At 45.9% G+C, this 19,551-nt stretch overlaps 1 protein-coding gene across 2 annotated transcripts in view; it reads left to right on the top strand.

Moving 5' to 3' along the window:
* STRIP2 (striatin interacting protein 2) overlaps window positions 1-15,432 on the top strand; it is a 189,267-nt gene extending 173,835 nt beyond the window's left edge. For both annotated transcript variants that reach the window (XM_078677640.1, XM_078677638.1), the window contains exons 19-21: window positions 7,227-7,331; window positions 12,516-12,720; window positions 15,051-15,432. In XM_078677640.1, coding sequence (XP_078533766.1) covers window positions 7,227-7,331; window positions 12,516-12,720; window positions 15,051-15,298 — 558 coding nt within the window. In that variant the 3' untranslated portion in view covers window positions 15,299-15,432. The remainder of the gene's footprint in view (window positions 1-7,226; window positions 7,332-12,515; window positions 12,721-15,050) is intronic.
* Window positions 15,433-19,551: the final 4,119 nt, after the last annotated feature.

Below are 19,551 nucleotides of genomic sequence, written 5' to 3'. Positions count from 1 at the left end.
TCGGTCTTTTTGGCATTTAACTGGAGACAGTTGGAGTTCATCCAGTTAGCCACTGCCCGTAGTCTGTCACGGAACCTGGGAGCCTCCATGTCAGAGTCCCCACTCAACGTGACCGCCAGCTGTGTGTCGTCTGCATATGAGACCATCGTCAAGCCCCATTGCTTGACTACCGCAGCCAGCGGCCTCACGTACAGGTTGAATAGAGTGGGACTTAACGAAGAGCCCTGTGGGACACCAAGTTCCAATGGATAAGATTTAGACTGGCCGGGCGGGATCGCAACCTTGAAAGACCGTTCGGCAAGAAAAGAACGAAACCAGCATAGGGCGGAACCTGTGACACCTACTTCTTCTAGGCGCCGAAGCAAGATCCTGTGCGAGATCGTGTCGAACGCGGCACTAAGATCTAATAGCAATAGTGCCGCCGTCCCACCAGCATCAAGCACAGTTGATCTGCATTATACACCTTGTGCTTTACAAGAGGCCCATTACTCCTATGTCCTACTTTGAGTCAAACTGAGACTAGGCAAAATTCAGATCGCTCTAAAAGATACATTAATCCTCACAGTTAAACTGACATTAGCCCCTAAAAATATTCACAAAGAACTCTCGAGTCTATGCACGTTATTTCGAAATGTCTCAATGCGGCGGGTTCATGCCCAGGCAGAGCCGGGGTCGAGGAGAGGTGAGGCTGCCATGGAGACACCAGTGTCTTGTCGTCCGCGAATGTGAGGGGTCATCCCAGCCCTGGTAGGTCATCACAGCTGAAAGGAAGTCAACAAACACCTCTGCCCTACTAGGCACTCACATCTCCACCAGTCAGAACAGCACAACTCTGCATACCACCAACACTTCAGACTCTCCTGCTGTCCTGAGGTGCCTGACCTTCACAGTAAGGGGGGGGTGGGGGTGGGGGTCTTTCCCTCCACCCTGTCCTTGATCAGTGGTGCAAGCCAGGACGCTAGAGTTCAGGTACCACTGAGCGGACAGCGAGTATTTGGAGCACCCAGGGGCCAGAAGCACCGTCATGGGACGGCTCAAGTCTAGGGGTGACATTTATCTGCTCACTACCTCTTTCATTTCTACCCCTGCACTCTCGTCCTCATCCCATCTGTCTCAGTACACTCAGCGCTCATAACTTTTTACTGCCTGCGCTCTCTGCCCCTTCCTATCTCCCCCCGATGTTCTCTGCCCTTTTCCTTTGTGCCCCTCTGTGTTTTTGCCATCTGTTAGTTTTGTCCCCGTGCCTTCCCCATTCTACCGTTAGGTATCTGTCCGTTTTGCCTATGCTCTTTGCGCCTCTGTGCTCTTTCTGCTTCCCTGTCCTGTTGGTCCCTATGCTCTCTGCCCAGCCCCTATGCCTGCTGGCCCCTGTGCTCTCTGCCCAGCCCCTATGCCTGCTGGTCCCTGTGCTCTCTGCCCAGCCCCTATGCCTGCTGGTCCCTGTGCTCTCTGCCTGTCCCCTATGCCTGCTGGTCCCTGTGCTCTCTGCCCGTCCCCTATGCCTGCTGGTCCCTGTGCTCTCTGCCTGTCCCCTATGCCTGCTGGCCCCTGTGCTCTCTGCCCAGCCCCTATGCCTGCTGTCCCTGTGCTCTCTGCCTGTCCCCTATGCCTGCTGACCCCTGTGCTCTCTGCCCATCCCCTATGCCTGCTGGTCCCTGTGCTCTCTGCCCAGCCCCTATGCCTGCTGGTCCCTGTGCTCTCTGCCTGTCTCCTATGCCTGCTGGTCCCTGTGCTCTCTGCCCGTCCCCTATGCCTGCTGGTCCCTGTGCTCTCTGCCTGTCCCCTATGCCTGCTGTCCCCTGTGCTCTCTGCCCATCCCCTATGCCTGCTGGTCCCTGTGCTCTCTGCCCAGCCCCTATGCCTGCTGGTCCCTGTGCTCTCTGCCTGTCCCCTATGCCTGCTGACCCCTGTGCTCTCTGCCCATCCCCTATGCCTGCTGGTCCCTGTGCTCTCTGCCCATCCCCTATGCCTGCTGGTCCCTGTGCTCTCTGCCTGTCCCCTATGCCTGCTGGTCCCTGTGCTCTCTGCCTGTCCCCTATGCCTGCTTGTCTCTGTGCTCTCTGCCTGTCCTCTATGCCTGCTGGTCCTTGTGCTCTCTGCCTGTCCCCTATGCCTGCTGGTCTCTGTGCTCTCTGCCCATAACCTATGCATGCTGGTCCCTGTGCTCTCTGACCATACCCTATGCATGCTGGTCCCTGTGCTCCCTGCCAGTCCCCTATGTCTGCTGGGACCTGTGCTCTCTGCCCATCCCCTATGCATGCTGGTCCCTGTGCTCTCTGCCTGTCCCCTATGCCTGCTTGTCTTTGTGCTCTCTGCCTGTCCCCTATGTCTGCTGGTCCCTGTGCTCTCTGCCCATCCCCTATGCATGCTGGTCCCTGTGCTCTCTGCCTGCCCTCTATGCCTGCTGGTCCCTGTGCTCTCTGCCCGTCCCCTATGCATGCTGGTCCCTGTGCTCTCTGCCTGCCCCCTCTGCCTGCTGGTCCCTGTGCTCTCTGCCTGGCCCCTATGCCTGCTGGTCCCTGTGCTCTCTGCCTGTCCCCTATGTCTGCTGGTCCCTGTGCTCTCTGCCTGTCCCCTATGCCTGCTGGTCCCTGTGCTCTCTGCCTGTCCCCTATGCCTGCTGGCTCCTGTGCTCTCTGCCTATCCCCTATGAGTGCTGGTCTCTGTGCTCTCTTATTTATTTATTTATTTTACAGACTAGTAGAGCGCAACTTAACCCGTAGGCATCAAGGCGCTGGAGGGTGGTAAAAGAAAGCTCAAAACTCAAGAGTCGTTAGAGGAAAAGTTACAGATATGCTTTCTGAAATAGCCAGGTCTTAAGGGCCTTGCGGAACAGGGTATGGGAAGAGATCCCCTTAAGCTCACTAGGGAGCGTATTCCAGAGTCTGGGTGCGAGAAAACGAAAGGCCCTTCCCCCCCATCTAGCTTTAGATATACGGGGAACAGCCAGCAGATTTTTACTGGAAGAGCAAAGTGCTCTCCCGGGGGTGTAATAGGCCGCAAGAGCACGAATGGCTTCAGGCCCAGACTCATTAAGGGCACGATGAGTAAGGCAAAGAGCCTTAAAATTAATCCTCGCCCGCACGGGAAGCCAATGCAGGTTCATTCTGAGAGCCGTGCCAGAGGAACGTTTAGGAGCCCCCACAACAAACCGGGCAACCACATTTTGTACCGTCTGAAGGTGCTGGACCAGACCATTGCTAATGCCCAAATACAGCGCATTGCAATAGTCTAGCCTAGATGCAATAAGCGCAACTGCAACTTGTTTGCGTGCATCGGGGGAGAGGTAATGAATAATTTTCCTGAGGATCCTCAGAGCATTGCAGCAGGTGGACACAGTCCTACTGACCTGCTTGTCGAGCGAAAGAGTGGTATCCAGGATGACCCCAAGATTGCGAGCAAAAAGGGACGGCAGGGGGCAGGTACCAAGAACAGCAGGCCACCAGTCCATAGACCAAATCTCATTCTTGCCCCCAAAGATGAGGACCTCTGTCTTCTCCCCATTCAACTTGAGGAAGTTCTTGATCATCCATCCGGCGACCGCCTCCATACAGTTTTTAAAGTTATGGGCAGTTATGGACACGGATTGAGAAATAGACATCATAATCTGCGTGTCGTCGGCGTAGGACAGAGCTTCCAACCCAAAAGATCTTATGAGCCTGGCGAGTGGGGCCACATAGACGTTAAAAAGCGTCGGGCTCAAAGAGGAGCCCTGAGGCACCCCACACTTCACAGGCTTGATGGGTGACAAAAACTCGCCCAGCTTAACCCCCTGTTTCCGTTGGTCAAGGAAAGATGATAAAAGGATAAGTGCAGGGCCCTTGACTCCCAGCTCACTGAGTCGGTTAGCCAGAATGGAGGGGGACAGGGTGTCGAAAGCCGCCGTAAGGTCTAATAACACCAGCAGCGTGGTCTGGCCGGTGTCGACCTTGGACCGAATACTATCGACAATCACTGTAAGCGCCGACTCAGTGCTGTGAATCCTACGGAAGCCATGTTGTGAGGGATCCAAAGCATTGGTGATGTCAAGGAAAGAACTCAGATGAGAGTTAAGGTAGGTCTCCAGAAGTTTAGCAGGGGCGGGAAGAAGGGAGATTGGACGAAAGTTCTTTAGTATCCCAGGATCTAAAGTAGGTTTTTTCAATAAGGGCTTGACAATGGCCAATTTCCAAGACAGAGGGTACTCCCCCTCTGCAATGGCCAGATTCATTATATCCATCAAAGGGGGCAGAATGGTCTTTCTACAATCTTTAAGAACTCTTAAAGGACAGGGGTCAAGCAGCGACCCAGACTTAAGCTTGTCAAGCAACGTGCCAAGATGTTCAAGAGTGATAGGGGGAAACTGGTGAAGGGAATGGGGAGGGGCCGGTGGTGGGATTTCCGATATAGGGAAAGAGGGAGTGGGAGGAGGGGGACTAGAGTTGAGGGCTTCCAGGTCTGTGTAAATATCCAAGATCTTCACGTGGAAGAAAGTGGAGATCTGATCACAAAGATCCTGGGAGGCTGTGATAGGATCAGGTGTCTGAATAAGGGAAAGATTGTCAACTATCTTAAACAGATCCCTGGGTGACTTAAGAGAGGACGTTAGTTTGGAATAGTACGCCTGTTTTTTCAGTCAGAACCGAGGCTTTATAGCCTTTGAGAAGGGTTTTATGTTTATTCTTCTCTAGGGGGTCCAAGTGTGCCCTCCAGAGCCTTTCCTGCCTCCTGCAACTTTGTCTGAGAATCCTGAGGGATTCCGAGAACCAGGGGGTCGAAGGCCGTTTCCTGGCAGAATAGCGTTGCTGGGCTGGCGCAAGCCAATCGACGGCCTCCGCTATAGTGTTAGAAAGATGAAGAGCCGCAGTGTGAGCATTCTCAGAAGGCCGGGTTTTAAAAGTGGATAGAATGGGGGTAAGGGAATCGTTGTTAATTTCCCTAAAGTTCCTCCTCGATACCCAATTGGTGTAATCAGGCTGAGTGACAGCAGGAGAGGAGAAAGAGAAGTCAAGGGGAATGGCAAAATGATCTGACCATGATCTGACGTGCTCTCTGCCTGTCCCCTGTGCCTGCTGGTCCCTGTGCTCTCCTCTCTGCCTGTCCCCTGTGCCTGCTGGTCCCTGTGCTTTCCTCTCTGCCTGTTCCCTATGCCTGCTGGTCCCTGTGCTCTCTGCCTGTCCCCTGTGAGTGCTGGTCTATGTGCTCTCTGCCTGTCCCCTATGCCTGCTGGTCCCTGTGCTCTCTGCCTATCCCCTGTGCCTGCTGGTCCCTGTGCTCTCTGCCTGTCCACTATGCCTGCTGGTCCCTGTGCTCTCTGCCTGTCCCCTATGAGTGCTTGTCTCTGTGCTCTCTGCCTGTCACCTTTGCCTGCTGGTCCCTGTGATCTCTGCCTGTCCCCTATGCCTGCTGGTCCCTGTGCTTTCTGCCTGTCCCCTATGTCTGCTGGTCCCTGTGCTGCTCTCTGCCTGTCCCCTATGCCTGCTGGTCTCTGTGCTCGGTTATATGCAGAAGGGCATGAAGGTAAACTTTGCCATCATAGTGCTACAGCATCATACAAAATATATTAGAACACATTCCTGACTCACATTTCGCTTGCCACAGCCATGGACTTTTCCTATATTTTCCAAATGACTGCTGCAAACTAAATGCATTAAGCTGATCCCATATGTGAAATGCGCCATACAACAGCAATATTGCCCAAGACAATCTGTACATCTTTACTGCAGCCTTTCAGCTCCTTATTAAGGGATGTTTTCACCACAAAATTAAGGCACATACATATTCCTTATAAGAGGATCAATCTTGTCTTAGCTGGTTGCATTATTTTCTGTGTTTGCTTGTAATTAATAAAAGTATAACTTTGGTGTTTCTTGTCGAAATGTACATGTTCATAACTCCGTTTGTGTCTTGAATTTAGAGTGAAACCCATGAAGAAATAGTTGTGACATTTTGTATATTTGTTTAACTTGCCCAGAACGTTTTTGTCCACCGGGATGGAAATTGTTACCCTTTATTCTGTATTTTGAAAGCTTTATATAACACGAACATGACCCTTGCTGGTATCAGAGTGCTTTACAATTGTCCAGAGAGCAGAGACAACTAGTATAAATAATATCATAGTGGAGAAAAATACAAGATATGGCAATACCCAGGAAAGGGAGTGTACAACACAATGTCAGGACCGATAGAACATAGCATGCGTACATGCATAGCAGTCCCTTGCATCCACAGTGTCAATGCACCTACAAAGCAATTCACAATAAACACTTGAAGAAAGATCTCCTCTAGAAGCGTCGACAAGCAAATCCCTCCCATATAATGAGTGAACTCCACCACCGGGAAGAGTCCCTGGTCCTCTCTCCTACACACGAGCAAAATCCATAACCATCCAATTCAAAGTCCAAACCAATGAGGTTGGGAGCTTTTTGTGTTTGATTTTTAAGTTGGGTCGGACATTAGAGGGCTTCTCACAGGTTGGAATGGACTTGAGTGGCTTCTAGCTGGTTGGGGTAGGATGAATGGTTGGACAGAATGTTCACTTGGCATACACATTTAACCCACGGTGCCTTATTTCTTTGTAAACAACTGTGAGTGAGTTGAACCACGTGGTAATATCAGGACTGTGGATTATTGTGTGGGTGCATAATTCTGATTGCAAAGCCTCGATCAGTTACGAAATCACAAATTGGGGTGGTAACTGATTGACAAGGTCCACTTTGAAACTTTTCCCCTTTGTGAGTGTTGACAAATGTTTCAGGGCGATTAGATAGTGGTTCACGAGACCAAAGGTAACTCTCAGTGATTTTTTTTTTTTTTAAATGTATATTTTAAACACAGCACTGATTACTTTAATTAAAAAATGGTCAGCATTAAAAAAATGTGTTCCTTATGTAAACATATTCACAGACCCGGTGGCCTGCTGACCCTTGCAGGTTACCACCCCAGTGATTTTGGCCAATCACAGGGGAATGCAAATTGTGACCTGCCTAATGATTATTAATTTGACCGGTCATTTTAAGACCTCCTTTGATTCAGCATTTTGGGAATCGAACTATTGGTATATAGTTATATAGTTTGGGGAGCAAAAATGGAGTTTGATTTCACAAAATTATGGTGCACAAATTGTGGCCAATGTTTTGCAAATGTGATCTTTGTACATCAGGCCCAGAGTTTTTTCCCTTTATCCATACACATCGGGCACATACCTTTACCACAACCTGACATGTATTCTTCCTCTTTGTGTACAGGAGACTGGAGACACCAACCAGTTCTGCTGGAGAAACCTCTTCTCTTGCATTAACCTTCTGAGGATCCTCAACAAGCTGACCAAGTGGAAGCATTCGCGTACCATGGTGAGTATGCTAACATCTACTTTTATATGTATGCTTTCTCCAGGCATCCAGACAAAGGACTGAGTATTCCTCTCCACTGTGCTGGCCTCAGTGACCTGCAGAGATCAGATGGATGTCCACGTCTCCTATATCTGGTAGACAGGGGACTGAGGACCTCCCATTATTTTGACTGAAAGGCATCACTACAACAGACATTCCCTCCTCCTGCTGATGCCTCCTCTCCATTTCCACAAGAAGCTGCTTTGGTAGAAACCCTGGCTCTGCTACCTTCAGGGACAGGGGATTTCAACTCACATTTCCTGCATAGTAAGGAAAAGGCACTTACACAGTTCTCTTGCCTTGGTATGTTCTACAGACACATGTTCTAGGTTGAAGAACTCATGCAGTGCCAGGCAGAGACAATTTTAACATTCCAAAACATAGCTTTGTTTAATGAGGTTGCTTCTCGTGGCATGAAATAAATGCTTTTGTGAATTTCACATGAAATTAGATGATAATGTAAAAAGTATTATGCTCAAGCTCCAAACAGACATTTTGTGTCTTTTAAAGATATCTAGCCACTTAGGTCTCTATTCACAAATCGTATTTTGTAGTACTTTACTGATACTTTGTTAGTACAACTGAAGTACTACAAAATGCTATTCAGAAACCTAGAGTGTAAGTCTGTTCATCCACCGCTCCTATATCTTAAACATGGAGATACTCACATATTTAAGTTTACTACTTAGTGCCCAATTATAATGCGGGCTGGAACTGCTCCGACCGTTGGTCGGAGCCCTTCAGACCGCATCATAATCAGCTAGTTGGATTCCTTTCTGACTGACCCATTTTGATGGGGTCAGTCGGAAGGGAATCTGAATCGGATTTCCGAATGGCCTCCGACGGGCTCGGAGAGCACGTCCGCCATTCGGAAAGCCTTCAGTAACCCCTCGGCCGGCTCTTTCCGGCTGAGGGATTAAAATGGCAGATTCCCACAGCCTTTCTGTGCCGGCCTTTCCGACACAGAAATACTTTGGGATTCGGCAGGGCCCCCTTGGGAGCAAGGCCACCTGATGGCAACCTAGGGGGCACCTATGGGGCCCCCTGTTGATCCCTACACACCGGTGGCAGACACTTGGAGGTGCCTGCCACGGGGTGCAGGGATGAACTGCACCTCTGCTCTTTACAATGAGAGAATGCCTTCCATTCGGAATGCATGCTTCCATTGTAAAGTATAGGACTGCGACCTAACAGGGTTCGGTTGCATCTTACTTGCTGGGCTAGAACCAATGACAGGAGGTCGTACGGTTCCACTTCCCAAATGGTGACGGACAGACTTTGTTCCGTCCGACATCGTAATCGGGCCCTTAGTAGTAAATGTGGGAGGGATCGGAGAAGAGGATGAAAAAAGGGGTATACTTACTACTGAATCTGAGAGGTGTAGGGAGGAGTAAGGAGGGGCTTAGGGAGAAACATGCTTCCACTCAAGAAAGTTTATTGCTATTCACAAAAAGTGTATTGCTATTCACAAACTGCACTTCTAAATTTACTGCAGGCAAAAAGGAACCCAAAAAAGTAGTAAATGACTCTAACACAATGATGGCAGGGACTTAAAATAAAACCATTTAGGAAATGATGTTTAATACAATTGCTTTATTTAAAATAGTTAAAATTATAAATAAATATTATTTCATATTAAAAAATATCTAAATATATAGCATTTTTATTATTTAATTATAAAATATTTTAACACGCTATTTTTAAATTTACAAATTAATATAACAATAACGTTTATTACAAGTTAATTAAAGTAATTTTAATGAATCACTTTTAATAATTATTAACATATAATAACAAATGTAATTTTTCTATTTTAGGGTGGAATTTATTTTTTAATTTAAACTTCAAAAAGTAATTTGTATTTAATTTAAAATTTAAATTATTTAAAGATTTATTTCAACATGAATTAATAGTGCTGTAAAGCTGCTTTTATTTTGTTCCATAGTTAAAATAAATATATAACATTTTTAATATTAATATCTAACACAAACTTTTTTTTACTTTTCTTTTAGCTACATGAACTTTTTTTAATTAAACTTTGTCATTTAAATAAATAAAATAAATATAATTTTTGGGAAGAACTAAATTAAAATATAAATTCCCGCATACAGTAAAACAACTGTTTATATTATGTGTTTAAAAGTATTAAAGAAGACATATAGAATTAATTAAAAGTAGTTGAACTACATTTTTAGAACAAATCAGGGGGCAGAGAAGTCTACACGTTTCAGTAATTGTACAATCCGATTTTGTGTGCTAAAAGTAGTAAAGTTACTCAAAAGTGTAACAGTAAACTTATTCATGTAAATTACTTGGAAGTGTAAGTTACCTCTGTGAGTAGCCCCTTCTAACTGTACTTCGCATAAACATCACAGTTCATTCACAGTGAGGCCACCTCCTGAAGGCACCATGCCAGCTTACATTGTTAGGAGTCTGCAGTGCCACTAAAATCCCTATGTTTTCTGTGTGATCCTCAACACATCTAATGAAGAAACTCTATTTGTCTAGACCAACATTTTCTGTATCAGGTTTGGCAAATGTATTAGGACCTCAGCTCACTCCATGCTATCCCTGCCGTTGTATCTCTGTGGCAATGCATGTGAAGACCCAGGGCCTCTGAGACAGGTAGGAGCCAGGAAATGTCCAGGTCACTGAACAAGCACATGATATGTAAAAACAGTAAAGTGATTAATGGATCTATAATCATATTTTATAAGTGAATGAAGTCCTAAGGTCAATTACACAATTTCTTTGGTGTGGTTGAAGAAACACTGGCTAAAATATATGTTTCACTGTGCTAGGTTACTGGTAGTTTGGGCCTTTGTAGCTGTCTTGTTTTCTAACTGACCATGTTATTCCTTTAATTCTTTTACTTTGGTTGCAGAGAATGGAGCGGTCAAAGAGTGGGCTGGAATCCCCTATTGTCCTCTTTATTAATGAATTCACTGATCAATAGACTGCAAGTTCACCATTTCCCTATGAATGTAGTTTTCTTTTTTTATCCTAATGAATGACCTTTTCTTGGTACGGTGGAAATTAAAAGCACTGTACGCTCTGCAGTTTAATAGATATTAAGTTAAAAGTACCTTTTGGTGGTAGGACTCTTTCTCTAAATCCTCATGCATCTATACTAAATGTCCAACAGTCCTGCGCCAGCTTCAAATCAAATCTAGGAGCAAAAATATCTAGCCTGAGCATCAGATGTTTCTTCGTGTTTAGGTTGTGGAAGTTGTGTGGGCCACCAAGATCATCTGCGGCGTACCCCAAGGCTCCTCACTCAGCCCAACCCTCTTCCATATCTACATGAGCCCCCTCGCCACCATCGCACGCAAACACAACATCAACATCATCTCCTATGCCGACGACACCCAACTCTCACCAAAGACCCTCTCACCGGCAAAGCCAACCTCCAGGACGGAATGAAAGACGTCGCAGAATGGATGAAGCACAGCCGTCTGAAGCTCAACTCGGTCAAGACGGAGGTCCTCATCCTCGGACAATCCCCATCTGCTTGGGACGACTCCTGGTGGCCCACCACGCTGGGCACCGCACCGACACCCCCAGACCACGCACGAAACCTGGGATTCATCCTAGACTCCTCCCTCACGATGACCAAGCAAGTCAACGCAGTCTCATCCTCATGTTTCAACACCCTGCGCATGCTCAGAAAGATCTTCCGGTGGATCCCCACCGAAACCAGAAAGACGGTCACCCAGGCCCTCGTCACCAGCCGACTGGACTACGGAAACACCCTGTACGCAGGAACCACAGCCAAACTTCAGAAACGACTTCAAAGCATACAGAACGCCTCCGCACGACTCATCCTCGACATCCCTCGCCACAGCCACATATCCGCCCACCTGAGAAACCTGCACTGGCTCCCCGTCAACAAGAGGATCACGTTCAGGCTGCTCACCCCCGCACACAAAGCGCTCCACAACATGGGCCCCGAATACCTCAACAGCCGCCTCTCGTTCTACACTCCCACCCGAGAGCTCCGCTCCACCAGCCTCGCCCTCGCCAGCGTCTCACGGATTCGCAGAACCACCACCGGAGGAAGATCGTTCTCCTACCTCGCAGCTAGAACATGGAACTCCCTCCCTGCACACCTACGACTGACCCAAGACCATCTCACCTTCAGGAAACACCTCAAGCCCTGGCTATTTGAGCAGTAGTAGGCACCTCCCCCTTCCCCCAGCGCCTTGAGACCCTCACAGGTGAGTAGAGCGCTTTACAAATGTATTGATTGATTGATTGATTGATTGATGTGAACATGTAAATAGCCTCACACCGGAAAAATAAGAGTTACAGGTGATTGGTATGTATCTATGTATGTATTCCTAAGTATTTCTAAAGCGTAAACCTACCCAAAAGGCAGCAGAGCGCTGTTGATGGTCAAAGGCAAGCTTAAAGTCAGTGAGTAATAGGAGAGGAAGCTGAGGTATGGATGGTTAATGTATTGTGATGTAGTGTTCTCTAAAGAGGTGAGTCTATAAATCGTTACTAAGCTGGAGCAGCATTGGGGTAGTTCGGATGAATATGGGGATGTAGTTCCACATCCTGGGTGCAGAGATGGAAAAAACCTGTTATCTTGTTTTTTCGTTTTTACACTCCTTAGTCTGCAGTCTGCTGGGTTCTGGCTGTGAGTGTGCCATGAACCACCAGAAATAGTGATTTTGTCTACAAGATAAGCAGGGCCGCTGGTTCTGATGGCTTTGGAAATGCTGCATCTAGTTTTGAAGATTGTCTGTGCCGGCAGTGGGCACCAATGAAGTTCCATCAGGGTGTGCATGATGTGATCATATTTCTTCAGGCCATGTATGAGATTTGTTGTGGTGTGTAGGATGCCCCTAGGGGCTGATAGTGTGGAGCTTGGGAGCCCACAGAGTAGGGTATTAGGGGAAAGGTTTGTGTCTAATCCAAGTGAGTTAGCATTTGGTGAGAGTTGCTGTTGAACCCGTGAAGATTCATGTAATTGAGCCAGGTTTGTACTGTATCTTATTTGTTCTTCTTGGCAAATAATAGTAATTAGCTTGAACTTTTCTGCTTTTATTCTCACCCTCATTTTAATGTTTCTGGCCTGGTAGGTCAGTGGTAAATGAGAAGCCATCTTAAACATATTGATTTCTTCTTGGGGTTTTAAAGATGCTGGTGGTTTTCAAGTCAGCACCAATCCTGAAACGGGCCCTGAAGGTGAAACAGGCGATGATGCAGCTTTATGTACTGAAACTGCTGAAACTTCAGACCAAGTATCTGGGCCGACAGTGGAGAAAGAGCAACATGAAGACCATGTCAGCCATATACCAGAATGTGCGACACCGCATGAACGATGACTGGGCCTATGGCAATGGTAAGTCCCATCCAGCTAGTAAGAGCTGAACATCTAATAAAAGAATGTTTAACAACAGCTACCAACAATAACGCTTCTACCCCTGGTGCTGGCGATACCCCAGCAGTAAGATCTTTTCGTGTTCCAATTTAAGTAGAAGGCCTATACCAAATAGGGCTCTTCAATCTGCTATATGTAGAGTAGGAAAAACCAAAAATGCTGCTAAAGTATAAATAAAGTTCCAAGTAACAATTACACTGCTCTATCCAGTTCAAATTGAGGGCCCACCTCAAATAACGCTCTTTCCCCCAGTGTAAAAATGGCCACCACTAGTTGTTCTTCTACTATTGGAATAAGAGGTGCACACAGCCTGTAAGGCGCCTCCTTCCTGTTTATGTGGGATGAGGAAGCTCAGTAACACTCAAAACTCCGATATGCATAGATGAGTTACTCCCAAAAAAGGTTGCTAACTATGGAATAAGGAAGGTGGCCACCTACATTATAGTACTTCTCTTTGGTCCACCACCTAAACATCTTCTCCCTCTAAAAGAAGTAGAGTGCCAATAAGGCTGTTTTATTCAGTAGATGTAGAGTGGTGACCACCAATAGGATTGCTTCCTCTAGCATCAATAGAGTAGATAATAGTCACTACAAAATGGCTTTTCTTTTTTGTATTAATTCAGTGAACAATAGCCTACAGATATCTCTTCAGCATCAGGAGCTAGAGCAGCAGTAGGATGAGTAATGACAGAAGTGGTGAATGGGAATGTGAAGTGCCTATACAGCCTATTCTATGTGTTCATTTCATAGGCAATAGTATGTACAGACATATCGTTGTGCTCCTATTTGTAACACATAGGGGCCCATTAGTATGTCGGGTGGTGGCGATCCGCCCGACATTTCCTCCCGCCCGCATGCAAATTCCCCCCGCCATATTACTGTGGTGGGGGACCCCGGCGGACGGAAAGACCGTCCGCCGGTTTTCCGCCCGGTTGATGAGTCGACCGGGCGGAAAAGCTGTTAATATGGTGGCGGTGTCTGGTAGACACCGCCATCCATATTAAGATGCATGCGGGGTTTTGCCTTTCCGTGGCGGCAACGCCACCACAGAAAGGCATGCTGTTGTCAACATTGGGGGCCCGTAGTGGGCCCCCAGGGATTCTGGGAGGTGCACATTGGGGGGTTCCTATGGTACCCCCCTGTATTTGAACGTACAATGTGGCAGACACCGCGTGGTGCCTGTCACGTTGTACATTCAAATGCACAACTTGCTTTTCTGGGATTCCGGCGGCGGTGCTTTCAGCACCGCCCGCCGCAATTTTAGAAATGCGGGAAGCACCTGCCAGTGTGGCGGGACCGCTGAATGCATTGCGGGTGGTCCCATTTCCCAGGGGTATGGCGGGCAGACAAAGTCAGCCCGCCATGCTAATGACCCCCATAGTTGGGAAAAATGTGGAGGAGATTTTTTTTTCTGTGGATTCTTCTTTTCTTATTTGTAAATTCCTTTAGTGTAGTCTAACTCTTTTTATTAACGTGCTCCTCCCCTCGGTTTCTGCTCTTCTTCCTCCTCCTCCAACCACCCCTATACTAGCTTGTATCTTCTAGGGCTTAGCTCAGCAGCCCACCAAATGGTACAGTCACTCATGTATGCAATGTATATGCGTGAGTTGAAGTTAAATGTTGGTGAAAGTGATTTGGTATTTGTTGTTCACACTGAAAACTGCCTGAATTCTACTATGAGATAGGTTCCCAAGCATGCGACATATTACAGCATATTTGGAATGCTTTTCAACTGCTGTTTTCTTGCCCGCATGTTCTTTAGGGCTGCTCTGAGCATATTCCCTTTTTCCTCACCGCTGGTTCTCAGGTTCTACGGTGCTTCTGCAAAAGGATTATATTAATGTGCCTTGTGAACTCAGATCTTGTGTCCCTGCAGAAATGTAGTTCCTTCTGCTTTGCTAATAAATATCTATTTAGTAGTAGTAACTGAGTTACCTTGAGTTTGGCCTTGGTCTGCCATGCACCTTCTAACCTTTCCCCAATCAAGCTCGTCTGCTTGGTCATTGCCTTGGCCTGTTTTCCTCTGCTTCAAAGACAGAGCAGCATTGCTGTTGTCCTCTTCCTCCCCCATTACACTACCCTTCCTTTCATGAAAGATAGGAGAATTTCTGGGATGTCTGCCAGCCCATTTCTGTTTGATGGTAGTGCAATTTAATATCAATACATGTAACTCTATGAAATACATTGCTTACTTAATCTCCTAGAAATTATTTCCATCAAATTATTGCATTTATTTATTTACACAAATTCCATGCATATTTGTAAAATTGCTCTGCTTTTACTCATCTCAGATATCGATGCCAGGCCCTGGGACTTCCAAGCTGAAGAATGCACGCTGAGGGCCAACATTGAGAGCTTTAATAGTCGGAGATATGATAAAAACCCAAACTGGGAGTTTGCGCCTGTGGATAACTGTCTACAAAGCGTGCTGGGGCAGCGGCTGGAGCTGCCCGAGGACTTCCATTACACGTACGAGCTGTGGCTAGAGAGGGAGGTCTTCTCCCAACCCATCCACTGGGAAGAGCTGCTGAACGAATGACAAAGACTAGCTCAAAGCGGAAAGACTCTTATTGAAGTGTAGCGGGTTATTGATCTGCACTGAGCAGTCTGAAGACGGGTCTTCTGTCTGAAGCTAGGCTTCAAATAATTCTTCCCTTGTTACTTCTTATAATATTGGGGGAAACTATCATACCTCACCTGTAAAGAAGGCACATCATATGAATATGCATAGAGGATCCGTTACCAGTGAAATTGTCACTTTAAATTACTGCATTTGAAATTAACACAGTGGCAAACATTGCATCGTCAGACATTGTATCCATTCAGGAAACAGGAACAAAAATAGCAGTTGGTCAAATGCACCATAATCTTGAAATGGTTGGACCCCAATATAAAAAATTGGAATCAAAGTCTGTATCTCTTACTCAGAAGAAACATTTCAAGATGTCCTTGGGGCCTTTTTAAAGTTTTTAGTTTGGGAGGAAAAGACCACCATTCGTTGAGGAGGAGCTGTCTGCAGAGGAGGAGCCCTAGAGGGTTCAAGGAGAAGCACAATTATATTTGATAAGGAAGGGTAGTGGACAAACATGACAACCTCTTGGCCAGATAAGATGGCCACAGGCAAAGGGCAGACAAAACAGAGGAGTACAAGGAAGAGATCTACAGGTGTTAGGACAGAGAAACAAGCGTATAGGGGTTACAAAAAAAGGAAGTTGAGGACTTGGTCTAGTCAGTGGCTATTAAAGGTGAGCGACCCTGGAACAAATGGCTAGATTTTAAAGTGTGAAAAATAAAGAATACTTAAAAATAATTAACAATATCATGTTATCACACCTCAAAATAATTTACAATAGTGTCCAGTAGATGAAAAAAATACGAACCGAAACAAGAAAGAGAAATTGACGTATGTAATTACCAGATTCGCCTAAGGAAGTGCACTTAAATGTTGCAGGGTTGAGATGAGCCAAGAATGTGCCAAATAAACAAAGCTATACTGGAAACCCTAAGTCTCCTGCCAAATTACTGATGTTTGACGGAAACAATAAAGACTTACACAGGCCATTAATCAGTTTCTTCCCGAGCTCAAGCCTTCTATGAGGCTAAAACGTAATACACACACGAACTGTATGAACAGACAGAACCAGACGACATTTAATGTTCAGAGCCCATCTACGAAATACTTCTAAGTTTTCAGTTATGTGTTTGTAAGATTTAAACTAATTTTGCTTTCAATGCCATATATAGCAAGGAGTATAAAATACCTTTAAAGAGCATGACGTCACAATGCAGTAACTGGAGTTCTGCTTCCAGAATCCAGCCACCTCTGTCACTTGTTGAGTGCATCCTACCTTTCGCCATTACAGCACCCTGCTGCCTTTTCCGAGGTTTGTACTAAACAAAGGCCACATACATACAAAAGCGTCATCCAAATGAAATAGCACGCTCACTGTGCTTCTCGGCCAGGTAAGACTGCACTACTACTGCTATTATAAAAGACATTTGTTTTCACTGTTTCTGTAATATTAAATCGCATACATTGTGATTACAATGTATGAAAAATATGATTGTTAAAACTGCTAGATGTTAGACTGTACTGTTAGACTGTTCAACACATACTGTAACATAGACATAACTGTTGTGCTTTGGAAATCCCTGGACCAGATGTACTATTTACTGCTCACAAAATATTGTGTGGAATTTGCACCCAGTATTTTTGTGGCCAGTAAATACTTTTTGAACTTACCTATGTACAAATACCTCTATTCGGAAAAGTGAGATTGGGAGTGCCTTTCAATTCAGCCTACCTCATTAATATTCATGAGATAGGTCACAAATTGCGACTTACTTCGATTGAAGACAATCACAGTGATGGTGGCTTGCTGGGGTCAGCAGACCATTAAGTCTGTGAGTGCCTTTCAATAAAGTAAGCTACTTATTAAAATACAGTTTTTTTTTTTTTAAGGAAATGAGATTGTGTCTTAAATGGAAAGTTTATATTTTTTAAAGGTTTGTTTGAGTGTTAGTGGTCCTACGGATCACAGCCTACTCTCCTACAAACATTTTTAACATTCAAAAGGGGGAAGGAGTCCAGGGGACCCCATCCTTTTTGTGAAGGGGTTACCACACCAACTTGGAAGTTGATAGCCTTTGTATGTCTACAACTGCTATTTCGGGCCTAAACCATTGATACGTATGGATAGGAATTGCAATTGGAAAGGGACACATATAATATGCCGTTCCAAACGGCGATACCATGTCCATTTCTAAACCCATTTTAGGAGCAAGAGAAAAGTTATTGACTTATAAAAGGGGTTTAGTTCATTACAAAAAGCATATTTGTGGTCGCAAACTCAATCAGAACATATACGACCACAAAAATGCTTTGTACATCAGGCCTTTTAACTTTCAAATGACACAGCGTATTTAGCTTTACACAGAAGGCAACCAGTAGTTCACTGCTTTTTGAGTTTAAAACAGTGTAAAACTGAAAAGAAATATTGCGTTATTTAAATCAGGATTCGGTTACTATGCAGATGTTTAACCAAGCATCCCAAATATTTTCAATTTCAAGACAGTGTTTTTGGTGCACAAAGTCTGATTGCACACACTGACACTGTAACTCGAGGCACATTTGATTTGATCTTGTAATATTACCGTTCATGCCCTCATTCGTTTCAAGTCCAATATTTGGGAAACATGCATAAACATGCTTGTAACCTAAGAGAATATGGTTCTAATTGAATAAACAACTAAAATTCAATACAGTAAAATGTAAAACCTAATATGTGTTTAGGACTAGTGACACATGAAACTCAATCAAGGCTTATCGTTAATATGTCAACATTTTAATTCTAATGAGTGGGGTGTTAGAATTTAGATGACCCCTGTTCACACCCTGATGGAATTCCACCAGCTCCCTTCCAGCCTAATTTTCTTGAAAACCAGTTGCATCATCTATAAAGCCATCACAACCAACTGTTCCATCTACCTGTCTGCTGTTGTGTTGGGCTTGATCGTATGCTCATGCCATCCTGAATGTTGTGGATTCTAGAGTTAAGTATACACTGCGTTTGTAGAATGCCTGTGGCTTTCGAGATACGGAGCTGCAAGCTGGCGGTTGTGTCTGCATTGCGGTGCTGGCAAGGGGATTTGAGTATACAAATAAATCTGAGAAGAATCCTTCTTGTGTACGGTTATTCTTCACAACAATTCCTACTGGTTCCCTCCTCTCACCTTTCTCCAGTCCGATACAGGTTGACTCTCGAGCGCTGAGTCACCCTCTCACCCTATCACCTTCTCTCTCATCGAAAGTTCACCAGTCACGCATTCCTTCTTTTAAGCCACTAGGTCGGATTCTTGGCATCTGTCCTGCACGGAACGTGCTCTGCCAAACCCACTCAATCCTTAATTGATCGTCCTTGATTCACAGAGCAATGGCCCTCCCACCCTCCTACTCTTACCAACCCCTCTATCTTTTCATAATGGAACACTGCAAGTCTGCGCTGACCAACTCCTCCCTCTGGAACCTCAAAATACCGCCTTAGACCTCTCTGGTACACAGCAAGACCCTTCCGACCAGCCAGAACTCCCCACTCAACATTTGCCCTTCTCACAGCATTCAGACCTGGTGGAGCGCCTGAACGATGTATCTCTCAAGTTGCACCTTCTCACCATATCGGACTTCATGATCTGAAAGCCTTCTCGACTGAACACCCCCCCCCCCCGACCAGTTCCCTCCTCTCCAGTGCAAAGTTGCCCAGAGCACCTACTAGTGACAGAACTGGCTGTGGTCAGCCTCCCCCCGCTCCTTCTCCAAAACCATACCCCTACCTAACGCTCCCTCCCACCACAGAAGAGCGAAGGCCTATCGCGCATCTAACGATATCAAGGACTTACTCATTTCTTACTCACTCACCTTGGACACCAACAAGACTACGGAGGTTCAAATTCTAACTATTCACGCTAACCCGTACAGAGATCCCCCTCACAACCCTAGAGGCTTAAATATTGACAACCTAATGAGAGTGAACATCATACAGTCTCCTCCCCCTCATACACCGGTCCAACTTAAATGCGTACTACTCAACTGCAGGTCAGCCAGCAAACACGCCTCTGACATATTCGACCTCATCCAACACAATGAGATAGATATCATTATCCTCACTGAAACTTGGCTCAATCCTGCTTCCACTCCCTTCCTAGACCTCTTAGTGCCTCCTACCCATGACATAATCCATCTAGACAGAGCTTTGAAGACAGGTGGTGGCCTAGCTTGTATAAATCGGAGCTCTC

This window comes from Lissotriton helveticus, chromosome 1_1 (genome assembly GCF_964261635.1).
Source record: "Lissotriton helveticus chromosome 1_1, aLisHel1.1, whole genome shotgun sequence".
In the NCBI taxonomy this organism is placed as follows: domain Eukaryota; kingdom Metazoa; phylum Chordata; class Amphibia; order Caudata; family Salamandridae; genus Lissotriton; species Lissotriton helveticus.
This window is presented reverse-complemented; position numbering and strand designations above follow the sequence as displayed.